The 18,939-nt window shown below is 38.5% G+C and overlaps 1 protein-coding gene across 1 annotated transcript in view; it reads left to right on the forward strand.

The window, feature by feature from the left end:
• R3HDM2 (R3H domain containing 2) overlaps positions 1 to 18,939 on the forward strand; it is a 91,665-nt gene that overhangs the window by 37,453 nt on the left and 35,273 nt on the right. The window contains exons 6-10 of the mRNA XM_006897672.1: positions 559 to 699; positions 1,111 to 1,219; positions 7,084 to 7,115; positions 7,217 to 7,270; positions 11,768 to 12,000. Coding sequence (XP_006897734.1) covers positions 559 to 699; positions 1,111 to 1,219; positions 7,084 to 7,115; positions 7,217 to 7,270; positions 11,768 to 12,000 — 569 coding nt within the window. The remainder of the gene's footprint in view (positions 1 to 558; positions 700 to 1,110; positions 1,220 to 7,083; positions 7,116 to 7,216; positions 7,271 to 11,767; positions 12,001 to 18,939) is intronic.

An 18,939-nucleotide genomic window follows, 5' to 3' on the forward strand; every position in this document is an offset into this window, starting at 1 on the left:
AACTTCTTCCTTCATCACCATAGGCTCTTGCTCATATGTTGTTTCATGAAATTCTTCTGTGTCTGCCAATTCCTTTCAATACAGTGACTCAGTATCTTCTTTCCATCTTCTTTTAATACTTCCTGGATCATTTAGTATTCTGCCTAAAGCATCCTTGACTATAGCAATTCGAGGTTTGAATTTGTTCTTCAGTTCCTTGAGCTTAAGAAATGCTGAGTGAGTTAGGCCTTTTTGATTTTCTGGCTCCAGCTCCTTGCACATTTCATTGTAATACTTGACTTAATATTTTACATTATCTAGATAAGTGAAATTTACAGCTTAAGGAATATTCCTAATGAGGATATGGATTAAAATGATCTGCAAAATAGTATAGATAAAGAAGTTGAACAAAACCTTTTTAATTCTTGAGTAAATATCTCCATTTCTCGTAATGGGGAGACCTTGTTTGCTGGTCTCTAAAAAATTCCCTACTTTTAAGCATGTGTAATAAAAAGTACAGTTGGCTGTTATGGCTGTTATTTGCCCTTCCTTCATTTTTCCCCTTTGGGTTTTCTTCAGTAACCAGTTCAAGAAGTTCCCTCAGATGACCTCATATCACCGGATGCTATTACACCGGGTAGCTGCCTATTTTGGGATGGACCATAATGTTGATCAAACTGGAAAAGCTGTCATCATCAACAAAACCAGTAACACAAGAATGTAAGGAAAGGGGAAGACTTTTCTGGGATAATCTGCTAGGGTGGAGGAAGAAGATATAGTATGAAGTGCTGTCTTCTAAGGAAGGGGCTTTGTGAAAAGATTATCAGCAGTTCTCTCACACATAATTATTCTATTCGAGGTCATGAGCACAGGTTTTAGAATTCCTGGTAGTTTTTAAAGACTGGCACTAGTCTCTTTTTCTTCAGGGATAAAACATGCATAACTTTGGAGCAAAAACCATTTACAGATATATTGAAGGACAGCTTGAGTAATTCATTTAAACCTTGATGTGATGTTTTGCATTCCCAACTCCAAAAACCCCCTGAATAGCATATTGTGGAATATAAGAGAGCTATTTCTAACAAAAGGGTTTTTTCCTTCTCTTCTCCCACATTTCTGTTGCAATCCCAGTCCTGAACAAAGGTTCTCAGAACATATAAAAGATGAGAAGAATACAGAATTTCAACAGAGATTCATTCTCAAGAGAGATGATGCCAGTATGGATCGAGACGATAACCAGGTGAAGAGTGGAAAAGGGTGGGCCTATACAGAGACCTTACACTAAGAGAGACTGGGGACGGAGAAGAATTTTTGTGGGATAGTGAAAACTCAAAATATCTTAATATGAAAAAAAAATGTACTGAGCTATACTGAGTTGGCTTTGACGTAACATTGAGGGCTGACTACACTTGTTGAGCTGAATGCCACCCTCTAACCCCAGAGAAACATGGTGCTGAGGTTTGCTGGATTTTCTCATTTGGCCTAGAACTCCGTGACTTACAATAGCAAGTTATTGTGGGACGAAGCAAGGTCTCCATCTGTTTCAGCATTGATATAGATGGTTTCATTTTTTTTAAAAAAAGTTAGATATTTCTTTTGGAATCACAAAAGATACTTTGCCCTACATCTATTCTTCACTTAGCTCAAGTACAGGATTAGCCTTGAACTAGAAAATTTATGACCTAATTTATCCACTTAAAAATATTTTTCTGACTCCTTTCTGCAACCTCCTTAATCTTTTCCCAGTTCCTTCCACCCAGGTGAGTGAGTTACTTTGATTATTGATTCTGGCATTATCTGACAGTATCCCCTTTGTAATTCACTCCTATGGGAATATGCGGTGGACAGTCTATCCCGTCCCTTCATTTAACAGCCTGACAACCTCTGGTTATCCTTTAGATAGTAAGTGATAGTTTGAGGGTAAGTTTTTCTAAGAAAAAGTTTTAGTACCAGCCTGCTTCTATTTGGCCTCCAAAAGGGTATTAGATAAAGGGTAAGATTAAGGATTTAAAGAGTTTGATTGAGTTGAGCCAATATAATTCTAGATAATTAATGATAATTACATCTTACCTCTAGAGTTAAAAGTCTTGTTTTTAGGGTATTGTATAGTCTAGACTCCAGCACCTGTCCTGCCTCCTACTTGAATATTTGAGGGAGTTCTTTTGAGAAAAATGCTGTATCTGTTATGGACAAACACACTGGGTCTGATTGAAACAAAAAAAAAAAAACCTATAAAATTTTAAAACCAAGAAAGAGCCTTTCCATCCTGATACCCTTCTCTCCATTTTGCCCAAAACCCTTTTTCCTGTGGATCAGGAATTATTCAGGCCTACAAGCAAATTGGCAGAGTGAACTTTGTCCCAATTGTGAACTTTTCATCTCTCAGCTTCAGGCTTGATCAATAATAGGGTAGGCTCTGTGTACTTTCTGTCCATGGGATTAATAATAAACATATTATTCTATTCTATCTTATTGAGTGTCTTTCCTGAGCTAGGTTCTGTTATAGACATGTTACATATATTATCTCTTTTGATCTTCTCCATAACCCAGTGTTGATATGGGTTATTTGTCCCACTTTACAGAAAACTGAGACTAAGATTAGTTGTGAACACTTTTCCTGGGTAGGGTATCAACAGAGTGTCCTTTCCTCCACTGCTCTTGAAGGTAAGGAGCTCTGAGAGAGATAACATGAATGAATGTAATTCATAAATGAATGAATAAACTGAGATTAGTTGCCTAAAGTTGCCTAAAGATTGAGAGATGCCAAAGTTGAGATTCTGCCCTATCTTCACTGCCCCTTTAGATCTTTCTGTTTTGCCACATTGACACTGCTTTATGAGACTTGGGATTAAAGAAGGTATAACTCTTCAAGGTCCTTTATTTTTTTTAAATGGTATTTGTAAAAGGACATTGACTAGAATTTAGGTTCTTGAGGCTAAAACGAAAACCAAACTCACTGCTGTTGAGTCCGTTTCCAGCTCACAACAACCCACCACTGGGTTTCACAGGCTGTAAATTTTATGAGAAAAGACTGCCTCGCTTTCCCCCACTGAACTGCTGGTGGATTTGAACCACTGATAGTTAGCAGCCCTGCACATAATGTACTGTGCTACCAAATGGGAATCACATCTAATTGTACTTGAAACTCTTAAAGTTATGGCTAGCTCCAGAGCTTGATAAAGATCAAGATGATTAGCCTAGAGCAACAGTCTCCTTCAAGATGGCTTTCTCTGAAGCTTTCAGAGCCTCTGGATTGAGGATAAGACTCTCAGGGCTGGATGACATTGATTCATGTCATTTCTCTCAGAGTTCCTTGCCTTTAAGAACAGTATAGGAAAGGACACTCTGTTAATACTCTATCCAGGAGAGTGTTCACAAATAACAGACTGAGAGAGGAAAAGACAGTGATAGAAAGTTGGCTGGTAGGCCAACCAGACATGGAAAAATGATCTGTCCAACCACCACATCTAATAACCACACATCATTTTTCAGAGCATGTGAGGTTCTCTAGCTTTCATTTCCTTCTTTTGCCTTTCCATCTCTGTCTCTCACCCCCTCTCCTGTGCCTTATTTGTTCCTTTCTCTTTCTTTCTGTTCTAGTCTCTTTCTCCCCCTCCCTTTTTGTTGCTCTGTTCTTTGTCACTATTTCTGTAATTTCTTTCCGTGTCTTTCCCTCCAGTGGCAAAGTAAAGATGAGGGAAAATGCTTAGACTTTGAGTTTAGCTTCGCCCTTGGGATTTAATTTCCAAGGCCCTCTTTGCTGAGCTCTATGTGACTTGGATCTTGAGGCATGGCATTAGTGACTAAAGAAGGAGTAATACTGGTGCTAGTTCTATAAGCCTCCTCCTCTACAGCCAGCTCAGTACCTAATTGTTCCTTCTCCCTCTCTGGCTTCTTTTCTATCCTTTACTATCCCTCCAAAGAAATGTTGTTTATTTTTCCAGGGCCATTTTCTTGCTTCTTATTGACTGGAGAGCAACTGATTACTATAGGAAAGCAACCTAGTCATTAGTAGTAGTTTTCTTGATACTCTGGGGGGTGGGGAAATGGAGTGTCCCTAACCATCCAGGAAACCTGATCTCCCAAACTGCATGGTCAGATGTACCCAGTGAAACCTGCCCAGGATTGGAAATTTTATTTCTTTTCTTTTTTTTTTTCCATTTTTTTGATGGCAACTATAAATTCTCCCGGTTTCTCTTCCTTGCTGGTGTGCAGTGAGCTTGCAGTACGAGGAGAACTTAACTAGCTTAATTCTGCTCATCGATCTAGATCAGAGTTCCATTGCAGGATGGAAGGAGGAGCAAGTCAATAGAAGAGAGAGAGGAGGAATATCAAAGGGTCCGAGAGAGAATATTTGCCCGAGAGGTAAGTGTAGCTTCTGAGAGTTGTCAGCCCATAGCTTTTAGCTCTTAATCTTTGGAACTGTGAATGGAATGAACCCTCCATAAATGTTTTTGTTTTGCTTTGTTTTCAGATTACCAACATCAGCCAGCCCCAGATTTATTCTCTAAAATTAAAAGTGGCTTATTGGAAAGCTGCTTATTTTTAATTTGTACTTCTGCTGTATGGCATAGAAAAGCAACTAAAACTTGGAGTGGCTGAATGTGGTAGATATTACTAGACTCAATATAGAAATGATTTTGGCAGGGCTTATGGAAGGACCCTGAATCTTACCTGCCAGAATCTCTTTCCATTGGCCGTCTTTCAACCCCAGAGTCCATTTTAGATGTCTTTGCTTCTAAGTGGAAGATTTAGTGTCCATGCAGCCTATACATTCATCTTATCTGACAAACTGTGTGTTTAGGTTTTGTTGGTAAATATTAGAGCACAGGTCTAGCTTCCATCCTCTGGAGTTCAACATTCTACATGCATAGAGGTTACCACTATTCCCTTCTGTCCCTACCTGAACAGGAAGTCTCCTTCTTACCTTATTTCTTACTTTTCTTCTTTAGAACAAGAGTAGCTCTGTAAGCCAAAAGGCAAGTCGAATCATTTTAAGAAACTTTATTCTTAAGGGGTGTTGTCAGTATGGACACAAATAGTTGTGCTGTTTTATAGTCAAGTTAGTAAAATAGGAGGAAAAGCTAAACTCCCTTTATTGTTAAAAGATGACTAGTTGTAATCAGGATGCTTAGACAGACTCTGCTCTCCTCCCACTCCTCTCCCTCAGCAACACATAAAAACAAATCAAAAAAGCATATCTTTTCATCATCACTTAGCTCAGAAAACTGTTGTATCTTAACTTCAGAAAAACAGCTTTCCTATGAACTTGCACCATTAGCTTAAGGTGACCAGGTGCTTCCAAGAACTCTCTGAGGAGACCACTGTACAGCAAACTCTCTGGTCCATAAGTCAACAAGAAATAATCTTCTTATATTGCTAGAATCGGAGTCAGAAAACTCCTTCTTCAAAATAGCCAGCCAGTAACTTGAAGAATGTTTTCTATCTCTACTTGCAAATGAATTGGGTAGAATGAGAGATGTCATTTATACACAGCTGTGATTAGTGATATTCCTAAATTGTGCACAGAACAGGTGGATAGATAATAATTGCAAACATTTACATAGTGATTACTATTTTTCAGACACTATTTAAGCACTTTATGTAGATTAACTCATTTAATCCTCACACAAGATGTGTGAGGTAGATTTCATTATTTCCTCCATTTTAGAAATGAAGAACTCTGGCATAGAGAGGTTAAGTAAATACATAGGGTCACACAGCTAGTTAGCAGAAGAGCTAATATTTGAATTCAGATATTCTAGCTCAAGAGTTCATGCTTTTAACCCTTAAATTAATTAAACCACCTCTTGATAACTTGCTCTACCTTGGGATCTTTACATTAAGAAATACTGGTGACATCATAGCCCAGTTGACTATCTGTAATACACTCTTGCTTTACCAACACATGGACAATGACTGCCCTATTATATTAGTTAGACATTAGCAAAGCTTGGATATTCTGAAAGCATAGGGAACTTTAAATTGGGCATTGGGACTGGTTACCAATACCTGACACTAGAAAATATGTCAGTGTACCATCATAACAAAGACAAAGTTATCTCTCCTCTCTTTTTTTTCCTGATTTCTAGTCTTACCAAGCATTTGCTGACATAGGTATTTTCTGTTAAATCTTTAGAGATTTGGCCCTTTCATTTCAGCCCCTCCTGACTCTTGTCATGCTAGAAGCATCAGGATTCCCAATTCTATGTAAGGAAAAATGACAAAAATCCACTAGACTCCAAAGATTACCATAAAAATGGGCCTGGCCAGCCAGAGGGAGCTGAAGAAGGGTGAAATATAGGTTCTGGGAGTGGGGAGAGCAGGAGGCAGACCCAAAAGAGAAATGGCTAGAAGGGTGTTTGGATGGAAATGCTGCTGCTGCAGCTTCTCTAAAGCCTGAGCTCTTAATTAGGAAAACCACCCAACATTGATTCTGCTATATGTAGAGCCTAATTTGCTCAGCAGCTGGACACTCTTGGTACTTCTTCTTCAGGCTTGAGAGTCCACTCATTTCACTCAGCTCAGTGCTTTGTCAGGAAATAACCCTCAAAAGAAATGTTTTTTATTTTCTCCCTCTTTTTTTAGGCTCCTACCCATTTCTTACCCTCCTTGGGTCCTAGGTGTGAATGTCTTTCATTTTGGCCAATGTAAGGCAGAAACAGAATAGCCACTGAAGATGATTTCTTAAAACCTAAATTTGAGGTTCCCCCCCTTATGTCCCTTTTCCTCCCCTGTGGAGATACTCCTTAGGACCAGGCACACCAGTTGGTTTTCTCAGCTTACCCTTAGAATAAATTTGAGACAGAAAAGAAAGTAATAAATTAATATTTTCCTTTTCCTCTCTTTCATACTTTTACCTTTATCAGCCTCTGTTTTTGAAAACTGTAGGAAGCTAAAAATACCTAATACATTTTTCTTTTAAAGGTGACAAGTCAGGTTGGGTATGTGGGTACGGGTCATCTTGTCCATGCTCCCTCTCACTGTCAGTAGGGTGAGCTTTGGTTTGAGGATCTTGGGTATTCGTAGCATCATGGACACCCTTTTTGGTTATCCCATGCTGTTTTCTTATAAGTTATTTTCCGTTTTCTTCCCCTCACCTAGACTGGCCAGAACGGATATCTAAATGACATCAGGTTAGTACCACTTAGCATGTTCCCCGCTTTCCATTGAGCTTTTATGTCAGTGAGGTTAATATAATCCTGTAATGATGCTTTTCTTTGATGTTAACCAACAGACTCTCCAAAGAAGCCTTTTCTTCTAGTTCTCACAAGAGAAGGCAGATATTTAGGTACTTCTGTGTGATTTATACCTCTCCTTTTTTTAAATTTTATTTTGTTTGCTGTAATCTTTTCAGCGGAGTGAGTTTGCTCCATGCATGGCTGCTTGTGGAATAATTCAACTTGTGGTTTTTGCAGCATTGGATTTTTCCCCATTAAAGAGAAATAGGCTCCTTCTCAATGACTTTATTTTTATTGATTCTATTTTTGAGTCCTAGATAGTTGGTGAAATGGGTCGAATAGATATGTCCAAAATGGGTCCTCATGCCACTGAAAAGTTTGGTCAAACTAGGAACTTTTAAAGGGCTTGAACATACATTTATGTTTAGGTAATAGAATTGGTATCTTCTGGAAACTGTTCCTGAATGTGTGAAAAGACATGAGGAGTTTGTCTTTGACCCAGTATAATGTTTTGCACCTTTAAGGAAAAAATAGTATACACATACATACATCTCTTTATGAATAGTTTTCTCTTTAAGACAATATATGGGCAATACAACCTCAGAAAGAACTTTTCTCCTTAAAGTGGACTTAGAGCATGCTTTTTATATGATTGTCCGTAACTACTTGTTTTAGTGCTAGTGAAAATTACTAATTTCCCCCAAACCCAAACCCACTGCCTGATAGCTGATGCACTATGCCACCCCGAACGAAACCCATTGCCATCTGTTCAGTTTTGACTCAGAGCAACCCTCCATCAGCTTTCCAAGGTTATACATTTTTAAAGGAGGAGATTGCTCATCTTTCTCCTGCAGAGTAGCTGTTGCTTTTGAACTGCTACCCCTTTGATTAGCAGTGAAACATGTAATACACCGTTCCATTAGAACTCCTCATTATTTCCCCATTGCATCATACTTTACGATTAATCATCAGACTTCCTTTAATTTTTATCTATCTTTCCTATCCCAGAGGATTATACCAAGACATGATGAGAGAAGTGTTATTTTAAGGCAATGTGCTAGTGCCATTTTTAAGTACATTTTTCCTAAAACCATACTCCCTGCCATTGAGTTAGTTCCTACACCACTGGTTTTCCAAGGCTGTACAAATAAGAGGAAACTGCCTGTTTTTCTCTTCAGGAATTATTTGTAAATTCAACTGCTGACCTTTTGGTTAACAGCCCCATATTATGCACTGTGTCACCAGAGCTCCAGTGTACCAGTGGAAAAACCTATAAAGTACAGAAAACTTGAATTTATAACACTAGTTTGAGTATACTACTTCTCCCTCATTTTAAATCCTGGTCTAGAAAGGGATTGACTAATTCAGATTCGTTAGACATCTCATTCTCATTCGTTTAGCCGTCCTTTCCCAATTGTTCTTTCGAAAACTAGTCAAACCATGTAGAAAATTATTCTTGGGAGAATTTGTTTCCTTTTCCATATCTCTGAACTCTTTCCAAGCAGAGAGGGCTCCATGGTGTTGATGGTGGTAAGGAATAGAATCCTCACCTTTCCCTTCCCCTCTTTAAATTGTTGTTCCATAGCCTGCACTTCAGGGCCAAAGATAATTCCAGAATGCCTTTCATAAGCAAGAGTTTTGAAGGAACTCTTGTGGAATCTGTGTGACTTCATGCACAATGGTTTAACAGTTGCCAAAGTAAATTTTATGTGGCTCAGTCTTTCACTGTCTGGTAATGGATACATCTAAGAAAACCAAAAGCAGAGGGTTTCAATATCTAGCCCCTATTTACATGGCTAAAAGTGGCAAAACTGGGGCTATACCCAGTGTTCTTTCATTTTACCATTCCAGCTCTCTACAGCAATACCCCTTGCTCTTTGAATATTTTTGTCTTTGGAGCCTTAATTCATATTTATTACTAAGAATTATGTGTTTAGTAGTGCCATGGATCACCAAACTACTTAAAAGTGGTTAATAATTTTAAGGATCTGGTGAGCAAGTGCAGACCTCATTTTAAGCTATTTTTTTTACTGAGTTTTTATTAAATACCTAATTCATCTAAAATACAGCTTCATGGATTCTTTACATTTTCCTCTATTTGAGTACAGTCCAGAACTTGGGTAATTAGAAGCTGATATTTTCTAATTATTTCATCTTTCTTCTGAGATTTGTTTATGAAATGTCAGAACACCAATTACTATTGAATTTGGATATGGATAATATTTTCAATACTTATGGTAACTTCTCAGTACTTTGGACGATTTTACCTCATTAGTAAATAAGCCCAATGAGGCATACTGATATTTATTGCCACTGCCATCCCCCAAACCAAGAAGAACAGGCTTTTCACCAGCACGGAATCTATAGAATGAAACTAAATCACTCTATTTTTATGGGAGTACGCAATGGGAATGAATACTGTCTTCCATTTACCCCATCTCACGTAGTGCAATCTGAAGCCCGGAATCAAGTTTGAGTAACTTCTTAGCCACTTTATGTTTATTGAAGTAGAAATAAAATTATTAGAGAATAGGTTTAAGGAGCCCTGCTGTCATAGTGGATAAGGATTAGCACTTCAAACCCAGAGGCAGGCAGTTCAAATTTTGCTCCATGGGAGAAAGATAGATAGTCTCCTCTCATACATTTTACAGCTTCTGAAAACTCACTGGAGGGTCAGCTATGAGTTGGTTAAGATCTGATGGCAATGAGTGAGTGAGACAATAGGTTTAATTATAGAGAAAGAAAATTAATCTCTCTCTTGGTCAGTATTCACTCTGGATTCTCTCTCACAGGAGTAGTATATAATCCAGATGAGCAAAAAATATCACCAGTCCATGTTTTGAGCATTTGGCCACCACAATCTTAAGAGAATGGTTGATTGCAGAAGTGCTGCTAGCAGCTTTGGCCCCAAAATTTCCCAAGATGGTTGGTTTAAAGTTTCCTCACTCACTGCTACCTTGGTAAAATAAAAAAGTAAAAAAGATTATTGTAGCAGCGTTTGGTTTAGGTGGAAGAGTACGTTAGGACCTGTCATAAAATTTAAGCTCTAATATTTTCAAGTTAGAGCAGCTTTATCTATTGTCACAACTATGTCTTCCACACAAATAGACATCCTTATTGAGACTTCTTAGTAGACTTGCCTTTGCCCATTGAATCAAGTCTGATTCTATAATTATAATTTCATAATATAATTCTCTTGCTTCTCATTCTAGTTTTGACAGCTTCAAAAGAAAGATAAAGTGTTGAGGACACAAGAATGTTTTCAGGTCCTAAGTTTTAACTTTGTAGAGAGAAACTTTGAGGTTATGTATAAATTTACTTGAGTTTGCAGAGAATAAAAATTGGCATTTCCTAAGTAGTTAAGCTAGTGTATTCGTAGTTTATCATGGTTGGCTCTGCTAAAAGCTAGAATACTTGAGCCTAGTTCCCTATAATGCCTTTGGAGCCAGTATACATAATACCTTGTTTTTTTCAGAATAACTAGTGTCTTTAGAGCTAATAAAATTGGATCAAAGTTTACTATTTGCTTTATGGAATGATGGTGAAAAGAAGGGAACCCAAGTTACTATGATTTTTGCTTCATTGCATCCAGATATATATAGTAAACCCTTGTGATTACTGTTTGGTTCCCGTAGGTCATTAGTTGGGGGAAGAATGAACTCCTTACCTTGGCTGTTTATTGATTGAGAAGCTGTTAGAATTCAGTAAGACTTAGTTTTCAGGTCAATTCAGGCTATCTTAAGAAGTCCAGTTGTTTATAATCACAGGCACTGATTACCATCAGGATAACTGATGCTTTCATGGTAGATTTAGAAAGAATTCCTTTTCTTAGTAGCCTTGTGCAATAGATGGGGCATCTAACAATAGTATAGGGCATTTAACAGTGTTCCACCCCTTCCCATCCTGTATCCTAAGAATTTTTTTGTTTTAACTTGCTTAGCACTTTAGTCCCAAGTGAACCAAGAGAATTGTTTCCAGACATGGGAACAAACATGGAACTTTTATAAAACAGTTTGGGTCAATTCCTGTGAGACCAAGTTTTCTCACTGTTCCTTTAAACTACTTTACTCCTCTTCCCATACTTGGAAAGATTGTCATCAGAAGCACCTCTACTGGTTTAGACACATGTTATGTGAAGACCTGTCCTATAATTTATCCATATCATTGATTAGTTCTGCCTTCAAGCAATAGTATCTTCTAGGAGTTCTTTTATTTATTTTTTTTTTAAAGAACTCCTAGAAGGAGTCAGTACCCCTCTGTTCCCACTGTTTCCTGCATGTGCGGGATCCCTGCAAGGGCTGGAGAAGAGGCCATAGCCAATCTCAGCATCATGTGTGGTTTCTGTCCACCTCTGGTCTAATGTTTTGAATTAGTTGCCAGTGCACTGTCTTCCAGATTTGCCTTTGTGCTCTTTGTGGCTGTACTGGATCTTGTTCTGTCTGCTCCCATCAAGTCTCAGTTGGCCAGCTAACTAACAAGAAGTCAGTGTCTATCCTCTCCCAACCCTCACCCTTTCTTTGTTATTGAAAGAATAAAAATGAACTCTCTTCTTGCCCTTCTGCTGAAGTGGTGGGTGGGGGGTGCTCTGACCGCTGTGGTCTCTGCAGGGGGAACCGAGAGGGGCTAAGCCACACCTCAAGCAGCCGCCAGAGCAGCACAGACAGCGAACTCAAATCCCTGGAGCCCCGGCCCTGGAGCAGTACAGATTCTGATGTCTCTGTCCGGAGCATGCGGCCCCCTGTCACCAAAGCCAGCAGCTTCAGTGGAATCTCTATCCTGACCCGAGGAGACAGCATTGGAAGCAGTAAAGGTGGCAGTGCAGGAAGGATCTCCAGGCCAGGTACCCCTATTTCCTTCCATGTTATGCTCATCCCTTCTTGCTTGTTGTCTTTAAGTAGTAGTAGTAGCATAGAAAATATTTTCATTTTTATTTTCATTGTTGCACATTTTCTTCCCCCTTTTGTCACCCCTTTCCCACACCGCCCATGTACCCCTTTTTCCAGATTGTTGTCATACATATAATACCTAACTATATATTCCTTTCAGACAGTTCTTCCCTTCATCTGATCTAATGCAGTATTGTCTATCCACGCTTTTCCCATTCTCTCCCTAGCACTCCTATTTCTGTCCTGTTTCATAGCAATGGTGTTACCCAGTGTTTTGTCCTTTTTGGACTGAGATAATTTCACTCAGCATAATGTCCTCCAGACTCCCCCATGTTGTGTAATGTTTTACAAGTTCATTGTTTTTCAGTGCTGCATAATATTTCATTATGTGAATGTACCATAGTTTTTCTATCTATTTATTTGTTGATGAATGGCCTTGCTTGTCCTCTGAGAAACATCACCAATACTTAGTTTGGGGGTTTCTTCTTCTTTTGTTGCACATTTTCCTCCCTGCCTCTCCTCCCCCATTTGTTTTTTTTTCTAAAAAAAAAAGTTCTTTCATTGTTATACAGTCCCACCACCACCATGCAGCTCTTATTCTGCACTCTTGTCATGCCAATACCTAAGCATATATTCCTTTTATACAGTTTTCTCTCTCATCTGTTTTAATGCCGTGTACATTATTTACCCCCTCTTTTTTTAGTTTCCCCCCAATCCCCTTGTCAGTCCTATTTTATAACAGTGGCACTGTGCAGTATTTGTCCTTTTGTGACTGAGATATTTCACTCAGCATAATGTCCTCCCTTGGAAGGAGGAGTGGCATCCACTTCTGTAATAGCTTGCCTCCGGAAACCCTATGAACCTGGAGAGAGGATGAAAAGCACCCAAGCGTCAAGGACTCTCCTTCATAGGGTCACTATGAGTCACCTGCAAATCAACTGCACTTAACAACAAGAACAATGTCCTCCAGGATCACCCATTTATATATTTTATGAGTTCTTTGTTTTTCAATGCAGTATAGTATTCCATTGTGTAAATAAACCACAGCTTCTCTATCCATTCATTTGTTGATGGGCACTTGGCTTATTTCCAGCTCTTTGCTATTGTGAACAAAGCAGCAATAAACATGGGTGTGCATCTGTCTGCTTTTTTTTTTGTATACATATACACACTGAAATTTTATTTTAATTGTGTGTGTGTGTGTGTGTACCGTCAAATCAGATCTGACTGGTACAGGAGGAGATTGTCCCTCCTTTTCCCGGCAGAGCATCTGGTGGATTTGAAATATTTTTTTTAATTATTATTAAATTTTATTAGTTTTAATGAACATTTACAGAGATTTTGGGTTTTCATTCATTCATTGTTGCACTGTTTTCTCTACCCTCCTCCCCAGTTCGTTCTTCTTCCCCCCGAATGTCTGTTTTAATTGTCCAATTGCTACAGTGCTTGTCAAAGCCAGTTCTGATTAATCTCCTTTGTCAGTGTGTCCTTTGCCATTCCCTATCACTCCTCCCTGAGAGAGACTTCACCCTGATTCATAAGGAAAAGGGGATGGCGTATTCTCTTAGCTACTTCCTGCTGAAAAAGGACGCTGTGGGTTTCAGGGTGAAGATCTTCTCTCACTACTCTAAAGGGCCCTTTGGCAGTAGGAAACACATAGACTATTATGGAGATTGATTTTGGAATTTAGATGCACTGTTATCAATTGTGCTTAGCCGTACATGTTCATATCCTTGAATATGTATCATGGAAGTGTTGCAACATAGAAGACACAAATTTAACTAACAAGTTAAAAGCTCTGGTTTCTTTAGGGTGTATTCCCAGTAGTGGAATTGCCGGATCAAATGGTATTTCTGTTTGCAACTTTTTGAGAAAGCGCCATACAGCCTTCCTTAGTGGTTGCACCATTTTGAACTCCCACCAACAGTAAAGTTTCCAGGTTTTCCACAACCTCGCCAGCATTTGTTGTTTGCTACTCTGTTAAATTTTACTATTCTAACTGGGGTGAGATGATATCTCATAGTTGTTTTTCCAATATTTAGTTTTAACAAAACACTTACCCTGTTTCTTTTCTAGAAACCTAGAATACCTAGGTGATAAGTTTGATTTCTTGAGGCCAACAATTAATTTGAGTTTTCTCTCTCTGATTTCCTTTCAGACTTTCTCTCTCCTGATTGAAATAAAAACTGATTGGGATGACTGTTTTGCCTGGTTTCTGAGGGAGACCCAGATCCATGCTATATACTAAAATGGTAGCCTTTGAGATTATAAAATGGATTTGTGGAACAGAGAGAGTGTTTACAGTTTAGCTGTTTGTAATTAGTAAAAGGTAGTATGCACAATCCTGCATAATAATAATAACAACAATAATTTTACAAGTGTCTATCTAGATCAGTATGTAAGAGAATATGTGTGGGACAGCATAATGGGAATGCAGTTCTGAGTCTATATAGATTTTAGAGAGGATTTTTTTTCTAGATTATTTCTACATACATTTTCGTATGTGTTGCAGATAAATCTAGGTATGTAATAGAGTGTACAGGGAGCAAAACTGCACACATCTTGTGATTGTTGTATACTGTCAAATTCAAACTGACCCATAGCTGAACCTCAGATGGGTTTTCAGAGCCAGTTAATCAAATGAGAGGAAATTGTCCATGCTTCTGCTGCACATCTTAGCTATAACTAAACTCCTTGAGGGACTTGAGTCACTGAACTTGAGGAATTAGGACCATAGTCTTAGGGGACATTAGGTCATTTTACATGACATAGTTCTTAAAGACTGTGTTCTACATCCTACATCAGTGAGTAACAGTTATAGTCTTAAAAGCTTGCAAGCAGCCATTTACAATACCATTACTAGCTTCTTCCCATATAGAGCAAAGGAGAATGAAGAAAATCAAAGACTCAAAGAAACAATTAGTAAAAAGAACTATCTAGTACCTGGCTATCACCAACCACTCAGATCAGGACTATAATAAAAGGTTCTGTACAGAGCAGGAGAAAAGTGTAGAACAAAATTCAAATCATTAAAAAGACCAGATGCACTGCTCTGATAAAGACAGGTGGAATCCACAATACTCTGGACCTCAGGTACCCTTCAAACCTGGAACTGAACCTACTCCTGAAGATCACCTTTCAGTCAAACAGTAGACATGCTCATAAAGTGAACAGTCCCATTCTTGATGAACTTGCCTCACAGATCAACCATATGAGACCAAAAGGGCAGCATTTGCCCAGAAACAAAGTTTCTGGACAAAGACAGGAAAGATAGACAAATTAAAATAGGGACCCAGAGTGAACGTTGAGAAAAGCTGTTAAATTGAGGGAATTGCAGTTAATGGCTTAAAATGTATATAAATTATTGAACGGGAAACTAATTTGCTCTATAAACTTTCACCCAAACCTCAATAAAATTTTAATAAGTGCTTCTGTGACTGCTCCCCTGTAGCTCAGTCACTGCAATGGAGCAATTTATCATACACACCACTTTTAAGACCTTTGATCACCTTATAGCTCTCTTTAGCCAGTGGACTTCAATTTTACCATTCTTCTGCCTCTAAAAAAACCAAATATGTTGGTGACACGAATTCATCCGCCTGGTCAAAATGCGAATCTTTGTAAAGACCCTAACTGGCAAGACCATCACCATGGAAGTGGTTCCCAGCGATACCATCAAGAACGTGAAGGCCAAGATCCAGGATAAGGAGGGCATCCCACCCAACCAGAAGAGGCTCATCTTTGCAGGCAAGCAGCTGGTAGACGGCAGCACTTTTTCTGACTACAACATCTAGAGTCATCCCTGCACCTCGTCCTTCATCTGTGAGGTGGTATGCAGAGTTTCATCAAAACTCTCACTGGCAACACCATCACCGTGGAAGTGGATCCCAGTGATACCATCGAGAACGTGAAGGCCAAGATCCAGGATAAGGAGGGCATCCCACCCAACCATCAGAGGATCATCTTTGCAGGGAAGCAGCTGGAAGATGGCCACACTCTTTCTGACTACAACATCCAGAAAGAGTCAACTGCACCTTGTCCTTCATCTGAGGGGTGGCTGTTAATTATTCTTTAGTGTTACATTCAAAGTGCCCAATGATGGCATCATTCTGCATGATAGCCTTTTCTCTCAATTTTAGAAATTAGCAGTTTCACTAATCACTGAATCTGTTCAAAATGTTAATAAAAGTTTTGTTATATGGTAAAAAAAACCAAATGACTAGCATCTTATCCTAGACATTCTGTGAGTCAGGTCCTTAGTAGATAATTAGTAGTAGTAAGAGTATCACCTCTGAATATTAGATCTCTGCTGCTTTTCTCTGTCACCTCCTTTCTAATCCCACTGTCTGTGCCTTTGTTCAAACTTATATTTTCTTATATTTAATTATCACATTAGCCCTTCCAAGGACACTCTGGAAGCACAGTCTAGAGAGAGTTAATGCTGCTAACCCAAAGGCCACACTTCTTTGATGGTCAGAACCCACCAGCAGCTTGGATGGAGAAAGATGTACAATCTCCTCCTGTATGACTTAATGACCTTGGTAACCAGCTGGAGGAGCAACTATGAGTCAGGTCCAGCTCTACAGGATGGAGGGGGCCAGAGAGAAAGAGTCCCTCCAAACTGATTTCTCTGTTCATTGGCAGCCTATCTTAGGGCCAGTTTACCAATCTAGTCACATCAGCCCCCTCTTTAAAACTGCAGAATATAAACAAAAATATTGAGTTCCTGTTTCTTTGTTGAATACTAAAGTTCCAAACTACTTAATATAGTATAATCTTACTTTCTGACTCTATCTAGTTTGCCATCTCATTTGTATTTCTAGATAACCACCCTTCTCAGACCATCTACCCATTTCTTGAATCTGGAATTAAAGCTGTACCCCTCAGCCTGCCAACTTTTTCTCTTTTAAGCCCACCTTTTCTCCTCCTCTTCTTTAAATCATTCCTGTCCCTTCCCCATGAGTTCAGTCTTTCCTCAATTTTTGCTTTAATAAAATTTGGTTCCTGTCACCTCAACTCCTAACAGAAGATTCTGTAGTTTTAAGGGCTAGAATTTTTGTTCCCTTCACAATGCGTAGTAGATAATTGGCTAAAGTATGCTATGTGAATGTGTACATGTATATCTCCCCTGAACTTAGAGACTATTTTAAGAATAGATTTGTTGTATTGAACACTAATGACTGAATACCGGACACAAGTTGTGCAATGCCATCAAGACATCACACATGAGGAAAGCAAAAGGTCATTAAAAAGTCAGTAGAGAAAGAACAAAATCAGGGTCAGAAGAGTCTGAAATTTGTTCTTAAGTATAGAGAAACTAAAACAAAAAGAAGATATGATGAACTAAGAGAACTGAACAGAAGATTTTAAAGAGCATTTCATGAAGACACATCAGTCTTATGATGAAATGTGCACAAAGATCTAGAGTTAGAAAACCAAAAAAGAAGAAGTATGTGCAGCATTTCTCAAACTGGAAAAATACTGAAGCCTTGATTTGCTATACTGACTCTATGGGCAAAATATTGAATGATGTAAGAAGTATCAAGATGAAAAGAATACATAGAGTCACTGTACCAAAAAGAATTTGTACACTTCTGTGTAGAATGGTAGATTAGACATATTCTGAATAGTTAAAATACCAGAAAAAGATAGCACATTGGAAGGATTAAAAAAAAAAAAAGCAGAATTGCACCACAAGATAAAGGTAAATAATCCAATTTAAAAAATTGGCACAGGATATGAACAGACACTTCACCAAAGAAGACATTCAGATGGCCAACAAGCACATGAAGAAATGTTCAAAATCCCTAGCTCTAAGAGAGGAGATCAAAACAACTATAAGATGATATCTCAACCCAGTAAGCATAGCAAAATTTTAACAGAACAGCAAACAAAAACCCTGGTGAGGATGTGGAGAAACTGGAGCCCTTATTCACTGCTGGTGGGAGTGTAAAATGGTGCAACTACTATGGAAGGCTGTATAGCACTTTCTCAAAAAGTTGCAAATAGAAATGCTATTTGACCCAGCAATTCCAGTACTGGGAAGACACCCTAGAGAAACCAGAACTGCCACCCAAGCAGCCAGATGCACACTCATGTTTATTGCTGCTTTGTTCACAATAGCAAAGAGCTGGAAACAAGCCAAGTGCCCATCAACAAAAGAATGGATAGAGAAGCTGTGGTATATTCACACAATGGAATACTATGCAGCATTGAAAAACAAGGAATTCATGAAATATTATATAAAATGGGTGACCCTGGAGGAAATTATACTGAGTGAAATATCTCAGTCACAAAAGGAAAAATATTGCATAGTGCCACTGTTGTAAAACAGACTGACATCGGTGTTGAGGGAAGACAGAGAATGAGGGAATATACTACATTGAAACAGATGAGGGAGAAAATTGTTTAAAAGGGGTATGATTGGGTATTTCTGTCATGACAGGAGTCCAGAATGTAGGCTGCACAATGGAGTGGACTTAGGGGGAGGAATTACATAACAATGAAAGGGTTTTACTTTTCAAGGAGAAAAAGTGAATGGGGGCGGGAAGGGAATAGGCAGGAAGAAAAGTGCAACAATGAATGGAAACCCTAAGTCTCTGTAAACTTTCATTAAAATTAATTTTTTAAAAAGCAGAATTGAAGAAATAGAACTCCTCAGAGTTAGTGAAATGGAGGATAAATTCAATACTAATCTATAGAGAAACAATCAGGAAAGAGAGGAAGGTGGGACAACACCAAGAAGAATCATTCTTAGTGTGTTTGGATAATAAATAATTGTGATTAGACTCTTTTTTTTTCTTTTTTTATTATTAATTTAGTTTGTTTGTTTTTCATTTCAATGAACATCTACAGAGATTTTGGAATTCCATTCATTCATTGTTGCACCCTTT

This window comes from Elephantulus edwardii, unplaced genomic scaffold (assembly GCF_000299155.1).
Source record: "Elephantulus edwardii isolate Elephantulus edwardi_28Jun2011 unplaced genomic scaffold, EleEdw1.0 scaffold00212, whole genome shotgun sequence".
Taxonomy (NCBI): Eukaryota; Metazoa; Chordata; class Mammalia; order Macroscelidea; family Macroscelididae; genus Elephantulus; species Elephantulus edwardii.